General features: G+C 56.3%; 1 protein-coding gene across 1 annotated transcript; it reads right to left on the reverse strand.

The window, feature by feature from the left end:
- Positions 1–2,971: 2,971 nt before the first annotated feature.
- Positions 2,972–6,605, reverse strand: THBD (thrombomodulin). The gene has a single exon (NM_001166522.1). The coding sequence runs from the start codon at positions 6,487–6,489 to the stop codon at positions 4,753–4,755; it is 1,737 nt and encodes a 578-aa protein (NP_001159994.1). The 5' UTR covers positions 6,490–6,605; the 3' UTR covers positions 2,972–4,752.
- Between the last annotated feature and the right edge of the window lie 2,180 nt (positions 6,606–8,785).

Consider the following 8,785-nt stretch of genomic DNA (forward strand, 5'->3'; position numbering starts at 1 on the left):
CCCCTCCTCTGTGGCTTCCCTGGGCGCACGGAGGAGGGGGGAAGGAGGGCCCCTGCTACCCCATTCTCTGAGGGGCCTGTGGGGCTCTGAGATGGAGTTTGCACCTGAGGACGTGCTTCATCTCTGCTGTGTCACCCTCCCCACCTGCTGCTCTGCCCCATGCCTGAGATCCCAGAAGGATACGTGTCTAGGAAGCAGCAGCCCTTCCAAGTGACCACATGGCACCTGGAAAGAACCCTTGCCACATGCTGGAAAGCTTGCACTTGTCCTCAAGGCACTCCAGATCTCAACACTTTTTTTCTTTCCCCACTTATGCACCCACCAGTTCGATGCTGCATATGCTACATTATGGGGCACCGACCCAGGCCAGCTCCCCTCGTCCAGTCCTCTTGCAAAATCCAGGGGGTCCCTGACAACACCCTATTTACAGCTTGAGGGTTATTTTTGGCTGGGCCTTGTGGTTTGTGGGATTTCAGTTCTCCAGCCATGGGACTAAACCAAGGCCATGGCAGTGAAAACAGCGAGTCCCAACCACTAGGCCACCAGGGAAGTCCCAGCCTTGGAGGCTGCATGGTGCCTGTGGCTGTGTGACCGCCATCTCAGGCTCCAACTCGTATCCAGGGGTGCATGACACCCGTACTCCTTGTTGGCCCTGAAGGATGCTTAGAATGCAGACTGTGCGTGTGTTGCCCGTGGGGACACGTAACTAAGTCTAGAAGTAGCTGTGGTCTTCTCAAATGATTTCAGTGCGTAAACAGATCATCCGACTGCTCTTAACGAGACTGACTCCTTGAGTGGCACATTTGCACAGAGAATAGAATTTAACATCTCTAAGCTGACCTATGGCCTCCTTCCACTTTTCTCTCTGCATCCCACCTCTGCAGCCTTGTCGTGGACCCCCTCCTCCTCGCCCACCTCACGCCACACCCTCTGCCAAGACTCTTCCAGCACAAGGTCTTTGTGCCTGTTGTGCCCACCACCCAGACTGCTCTGCCCTGCGCTCTGCCTGGGACCAACCCTGCTCCTCCATCAGCCCAGCGTGTGTCCGCTGGCCCACTGGCCTCTCCAGCCCTGTCTCTCTGGGCTCCTCTTCCCCGTTCCCACCGTGGTTTCAGAGGCAAATACAGTTTTGCGGTGGTCAGGAGGGGCTCATTGGTTGTATGATGTCTCCCCCACAAGAACTCGAGCTTCTCAAGGCAGGGGGTTGGTCACTGTGTCCCCCCCAACCCCTCAAGACACAAAGCACATGCTCAATAAATATTTGCTGAACTGATCCAAAGGGTTTGGTCTGAGAACAAAAAAAAAAAAGCCACATGAGCCGTCAGATTGAATTCTGACTCCTCCAGCCTGGCCTCCTTCCCCAGGCCCTGTGAGCCCTGGAACACTACCCACAAACACACACCACACACCCTGCTGAGACCAGGAGGCCTGGATGTCAACCACGTGAACAGAAGGCAGGGCTTATGGCCCGTTTTACAAGGGCCACCCACTCTGGTCTGAGGTGCTGAGGACTTGTTTTTAGGGTTAACTGACTTGTTCATACGGGGTCTTTTCAGAGAGAGGCTGAGGTTTGACAACCTCAAGTTCAGATGAAGCCTGTAGGTGGGGAGGTGCTTCTATCATGGGATAGAAAGTGAAGGGCCTCAGCAAGGTCGACACCCACCCCACCATTGTTCTCGGGTCCAAGATGCCCCGGTGACAGTTCTCGCCTCTGAGTCTTGAGCACTCGCTTTGGTTTTCTTGTGTTCTTGAAAAAATATCCCTCTTTGGAGGAAGACATCCTAAAGCAATGAGCCTTTAAAAAAAAAAAAAAAGAAAGACACTTATATTTATTTGGCCACACTGGGCGGCATTTAAAATCTTAGTTCCCCGACCAGTGATGGGACCCATGCTCCCTGCAGAGGAAGCAAGGAGTCTTCCTTGGACTGCCAAGGAATGCCAAGCAATGAGCCTTTGAAAGTTAGTTTGACAGCTCCTTGGAAGCAGACCCTTTGGAAAAAATAGAAGGCTGGGTAGTGAGGACAATAGATAAGGTGTCACTCTCCCCTCCCCACCCCAGCACGATTCTTTGGCAACTGCTTTGCCCCAATTCATGGAGTTCTTTCTTCATATGTACCTATTATTGAATCTGGTTTTTCACTAGGCTTCCAACTACTGAGTGTAACTCCTGCTCTGGTCATCTCGGGAAGGTACCTGGGACCACCCAACCCTCACCACCATCCCCCTTGCTCCCACACACCCCAAAAGCCATCTCCTTCATCCAGAACAGGGTGTTGAAATCTTGCATTTCTATGACACCAATTACTCAGATTAAAACTAAGAAATTCAGCAGGATCCAAATATGTAAAAATATTTGGATATTTGACTAAGTCCAATTTTCTTCCAACTTCTGCTTTCTGAAAACTTTCAAACACTGCATGTAAAATTCAGCCAGTTTCACCATCCCAGGAAGAGGGACCCAAGATATGCATGTATTAAAAAGACAGTGTTTGTAATCTCCAAGAGAAACGAGGATGATTTCATACTGCATGAGACCTTGGTTTCTGAGCCACAGGGTGACTTTTGTGTTTGAATATCTCTGAGCCCAGATAATGCCAAATCATTTGTTGAGGGATACAGGGCCAAGATTCTGGAGATGCCCCAAGAAGGACTGCTTCTTTAACTCGGCCCAACAAATACTCCTATAATGTATTTTAAAACACATAGGCATAAGTCCTGTGTATGAAGTTGTCATGGTTACAGAAGAAAAATAAATATTTGTGCACACAGATATAACACGAAATCCTTCTACAGTGAAAACAACCTCCTCTGGAAAGACCTTCGAAAGTCAGCGATGAGCCAGAAGTGGATGGAGCTAGTAATGGAGTAGGGGGCAGCCTTTAAACGCACCTCTTGGCATCTGCATTTTTCATAAGCCTTGCTTAATAGCATAAAATTAAGGGGCTGTGGGAATGAGGTGAACCAACACAAAAACCAAGAGCACCGTTATTTATTTTCTACAAGTGACATCATAAGCAGGAGTTTTGCCCGTGTTCTAGTTTATCTCCAATAAATAAATAACTATGTACAAATGTGCTGAGTTTACAAAACAATAGAGGAAAACCTTTGCATTACAAAAGATACATTTACATGATACATTTTTTCCCATACACTAAGCATTTCATTCCTAGCTTACTTGAACCAAAGACCCTGTGTAGCAATGTCTAAAGATGTGTACCTAGGCTCTTCTACCAGAAAGCAAAGCTATAAAAGGAAAATTCCTCAGTTAATTCCTCAGTTTCTTGAATATAGGGCCTGACTTGGCCTGCTACTTATTACTCATATTTAATCTGTTCCAGAACGTTGGCAGCTGTCTGGAACAGCTCTCCTCAAATATACGGAGCAGACAGCCCCCTGCTGAACTTGTTAAAATGTAGATTCTCCTGCAGTAGGTGGGATGGCGCCTGAGGGCATTTCTAACCAGCTTGCCGGGGCAGCTCCCACCTCCTGGACTGCATTCCAAATGGCTGGGCTCAGAAAACTCTTCCTCCAATGTGGGAGAAATCCTGGAGGGCCTGATCAAGAAGAGGCCCTAACCGGCCATGCTGCAGCTTCCATCCCCAAGCTCCCAAATTCAAAAAACCAGTAGAGCTGGTTTTATTTGGGCCCACAAATGACAAGGACCATGAGAGTCCAAATGGCCACTGGCGTGAATTCTGCAGCTGAAACTTTCTTACACTGTCTCCTGGGATGGGCTTCCATCTCCTCTCAATTCAGAGCAACCATTTTCAATATTTTCACAAATAACTAATAATAATCATAGGAAAAGACACTGCATAAGAAGCTTAATGATGACTACTTTCCAAAGCAAAACAGCAACAACAACAGTAAAACCCAGGTTCATTGTTTGAAAATAAAAATGAAAATCTTGGGTTGAATTCCTAGGTCAGTCCAGCAACATGAGTCTAATAAATGCCCTTTATATTTTAACCTTTCTTAAAATGCTATTGCTCTGGAAGCCTGAAATCTCAGGATAAAATAGCAACTCTGGTGAAAGAACAGATTCTCAACCGTTCTTATTTCTAGTGTTTTTCTTTCTGTTTCACAAAGCAGTTCTGCCCAAGCAGACAGCTAAGAGCAGAAAAATAGGGTCCAAATAGAGACAGGGTGGCTCAGGTAGGTCAGCCGAGTTCCTGGAAGGGGAAAGTTGGGAGAAATGAAAAGGATGAAATGGGGCTTAGCTTCATAAACACAAGAGGGCTGGAAAAACTTCACCAAGATAGTGTAAGGATCCCATAACAAATGGGAGCACACACATAAATAGAGCAGGAGGGAGAGGGGAGGGGAGGAAGGCTGGTGTTGGACACACACAGGGTAGGGAAAAAAGCAGAAGAACAAAAAATAAATATTGGGGTCATTATCCTTGACTCAGTGTCACTCATCAGTCCGCTGGAATGATGTCTGCCCCCAGGTTGCCAACCAAGAACACACACCCCCCCCACCCCAGCCCCTTGGTGAGGGCACAGGACACTTTGCAACCTGTCACAATGAAGCTGTCATCCCTGCTCGCTTGTCTGATGACATCATGGAAGTGGCTGGGGCCAAACTTCCAACGCCCCCTTTCCTCTCCTCCATAGCCAAGTGCAGAAGCAGTGAAAGAAGAGGGGCGAGGGGTCTTCTATTCTGACGCCAGCTAAGGTGCTTGGGGCAGGGGATGGGGAGAGAAGGGCTGCGGGGCCGGGAGGAGGGAAGGAAGTCTGGATACCAGGCTTCTCAGAGTTTCTGAGGTGTCCGCTCAGTCTTCACCTGCTGCAGCATCAGCTCCTTGGCGGGGACCCCGCACTTGTACTCCAGCTCCCCCCGCGAGGCGCCCTGCTTCTTGCGCAGGTGGCAAAGGAGGGCCAGAAGCGCCACCACCAGAGACAGGCTTGCAATGGAGATGCCCACGAGCACGCCCGAGTGCAGGGGACCAGCAGGTGCCGGCGAGGGGCGTGCGGTGGCGCCCGGAGTCGGGCTGACCGGGGGCTCCCCAGAGCCGCCATAGTCCTCCGGGGTGCCCCGCTCCTCATTCACCTGGGTGGGGTCACAGTCGATGCCAATCTGGCCAGAGAGGGCCGAGTCAGGCCCGCAGATGCACTCGTAAGTGCCGGGGAGGTTGTGGCACTGGCCAGGGCAGATGTTGGTGTCACACTCGTTGATGTCCGTGCACGTGGAGCCCTCGTCTATGATATAGCCTTCGGGGCACCGGCAGATGGTCGGGTAGTGAGGATCGCAGTCAGCCGGGCACGAAGTCTGGTTGCAGAACATCTGGCACTTGTGCGGGGCACCGGGGACTGGCGCGAAGCCCTCGGCGCAGATGCACTTGTGTTCGGACCGGCCCACCGGCTGGCACTGGTACTCGCAGTTATTGTCAAAGCACGGGTCCACGGGGTCCACGCACTCGCCGTCCACCAACTCATAGCCAGTGTCGCAGTGGCACTGGAAGCCGCCCTCCGTGTTGACGCAGCGTTGCGGGCACGGACTGGGCAACTGCGCGCAGTCGTCCACGTCCTCACATCGGTGCTGGTCGGCGGCCAGCTGGTAGCCTGCCTCGCAGATGCACGTGTAGTTGCCGAGCCCGTGGAGGTGGCAGAAGTGCTCGCAGAGTTGGTGACACGGGTGCTCGGCCGGCAGCCCGCAGGAGCGTCCGTCCGCCTGCAGGGCGGCGTCCGCCGGACACAAGCAGTTCGAAGCCCCAGCACTCCCCTTGCACTCGTGCTGGCAGCCGCCGCGCTCGACGCCGCAGGCCCAGGCGCCCGGGGCTTCCCTGCTCCAGCGCCCCTCGGTCTCCCCTGGCTGCGCCGCGCACTCCAGCTCCACCCCGAGGGGCGCCACCGCGGCCGTACTGCCCAGCGGGAGCGCCTGAAAGTCCGCGCCGCGGGCTCCGAAAGGGGTGCCATAGGTGATCGAGAGGCCCGCGGCCGCCGTGGCGCCAGGGTCCACAGCCAGCGGCCTGCAGGAGGCGGCGAAGTGGAACTCGCAGAGGAAGCCGTCGGCCTCCGCGTCGCACGGCCGCTCCTCCCAGGCGGGCTCTCCCGGTGCCAGCGCCCCGGCCGCCGCCGAGACGGCGACGCACAGCGGACCGCAGAGGCGCGCCCCGTCGTCGTGAGGCCGCGCCCACCTGCTGAAGCTGGTGCGGTTGTCGCCCGTCACCCACTGGAAGCCGCGCAAGGGCCCGGAGTGCTCTGGGTCGTCGCAGCCTGGCGGGCGCTGCAGACCGATCCAGAGGCGCGGGCCGTCGCCGCTCAGGAGCAGGGAGATGACATCTTCCGCCACCGAGGAGCGCACAGTCATCAGGTGGCCCTGCAGGCGCTCGCAGACTCGGCTGGCGGCGAGGAAAGTCGCAGGGCCCCGGAAGACGGCGAAGCAGTCAAGATCGACGCACTGGCCGCCGAGGGGCTGCGGTTCAGGGGGTGCCGGGAGCCCCAGGCCGGCGGGGGCCAGCACGCCGAGGAGCAGGACGCGCAGCATAGTGTCCGCACGCCGCGCACAGAGTCCCGGCTGTGGCAGAGAGACGCGGGGAGCCCCCGGCGACAGCTGCTCGCGTCTGTCTCCGACCCGGCGCGTCCGGCTGTGGCGAGGCAGTCTCTGACAGGCCACCAGGCTCGGGCTCGAGTTTATAAGTGAGCGGTCCCCCTCCCTGGACGTTCGGGAAAAGGAAGGAAGTGCCTGGTGGGAAGGGCTGATGCTGCGTTCTCGGATTACTGGGTCCTCCGGGCGCCCTGCGCCCGCCCTCGCGCCCGGGATCACCTCGCCCGAGGATGAGTAAATTCAGCCCTGCCTGCGAGGTCCTCGGGCGGGGCCAGCCGCGCAGGCTCCCGGGGGCCCCCGCACCTCTGTCAAGGGGGACCCGCCCCGCCAACCGGCCCCAGGCGCGCCGCCCTATGAGGGGCTTAACACGCTACCCTCCTGAATCTTCTTGTCCCCTTTTCCTTCATCAGTGTGTTGTTACCAACTAATTCAAGGAAAGCCTGGATTGCGGAGCTCTTGGAAGACGAGACTGGGCGAGAAGGGCTTAGAATGGGGGGCGGAGGAGGGCGGTTCCGTAATGCCTAGGACCTACAGGACTTCGGGAGAAGGTGCCCGCCACCCAGAGGGTTTGGAGAGGGGCTGCCTAGAGCTTGGCCTTGCGCGGACACACACACACACGCGCGCGCGCGCGCGCGCGCGCGCGCTCTCAAGGGGAGCTAGCCGACCGGATCCGCCAGGGCGCCTAGTCCAGGAGACCGAGGTGCTTGGAGACAGAGGGCGTGGCTGGGGCCACCTTCTGCCAAGGAGGAGGACTGGCCTAACACTCGGACCCTGGGGGACCCACGAGTCCCTGAGCGCAAGCTACCACGGCTAGACCTCATCTCGTTGCGTAAGGAAGTCGCGGAGACACTGTCAGGGCCCCAAATCTCGTCACCTTTAGGAAGTGGCGGCAGACGAATTCCTGCGGACCCCTGTAGGGAGCGAGTTAGCTTGAGTGGTCTGAGTTTGTTCATCATCTCAGAGAGGCAGTGCAATTCACACCCCCAAAGGGACGCACGGGGTGCCCTCGCGGGGAGGGTCTGTCTGTTGGGGTCTTTTCCCCAACAGATCAGATGGATACAGGGGCGCACAGAGATGCCACTTGATTCGCAAAGGACACGGACGAGGGGCGATTAAGCGCGCGTGCGGGGTGGGGAGCGCTGGGAGGAGGAGACTGGAATCTGTCACTTTCGCGACCTTATCCGCTTACTCACTTGTCAGGAATGCAGAGGGGTCAGTCCACAGCCCAACCGAGAGTGGCAAATTTGTTTTTTGTTGTGTGTGTGTGTGTGTGTTTTTAACACCCTGTGCCATCCTCCGCTGCGGTCACTCACAGCGATGCGCCAGGTGGCGGCGCTGTTGAACTCTAAACGAAGCCAAAGAAACTTGGCGATCCCCGAAGCTGGGCTGAAAGGATTCCTTATGCAGAGTCCTTTCTCCGGGCAGGACTCGCGGATCCCCTTCTGATCCTGGGGTCGGGCCCCGCCACGTCCAGCAGAGCCCAGAACTTGCTAAAGAGCAGGACAGCGTGGCGTCGTCACGTGCGGAAGACAGACACCCGCTGGCGGATGGACCGTACTGTCTGCAGTGACCAAGGGGGCGGGGCGGGGCCACCCCCGAAAGTGCAAGGGGGTGGGGGGAGGCACGCTTGACTATCCCGCTACCCCCGCGCCCCACGCAAAGTGACACGGACATTTGAGGCTTCCTGGATTGGGCCAGAGGAGAAGGCAATGGCACCCCACTCCAGTACTCTTGCCTGGAAAATCCCATGGATGGAGGAGCCTGGTGGGCCGCAGTCCATGGGGTCGCTAAGAGTCGGACAAGACTCAGCGACTTCACTTTCACTTTTCACTTTCCTGCATTGGAGAAGGCAATGGCAACCCACTCCAGTGTTCTTGCTTGGAGAATCCCAGGGACGGGGGAGCCTGGTGGGCTGCCGTCTGTGGGGTCGCACAGAATCGGACACGACTGAAGCGACTTAGCAGCAGCAGAGCAGGATTGGGCCAGACTGCACCTAGAGGAGGAAGGAAAGACACCCCCCTTCCCCGCCCCCCGCCCAAGATCGGAGAGTCTCGCAGCCTGGGGTGGATCCGGGCAGGCACTGGCCGGACATCCCACTGGCTTCGGGACCAAGTCAGGGGCCACGACTCCGTGCGCGGCCACCCTGGAGAGGTTGTCTCGGTGCAGCCGATCGGGGCCGGGCGGGGCGGGGCTCCAGACACAGGCTGGAACTCGCCACTTTAGAGACCTCAAAGGT

This window comes from Bos taurus, chromosome 13, assembly GCF_002263795.3.
Source record: "Bos taurus isolate L1 Dominette 01449 registration number 42190680 breed Hereford chromosome 13, ARS-UCD2.0, whole genome shotgun sequence".
NCBI lineage: Eukaryota > Metazoa > Chordata > Mammalia > Artiodactyla > Bovidae > Bos > Bos taurus.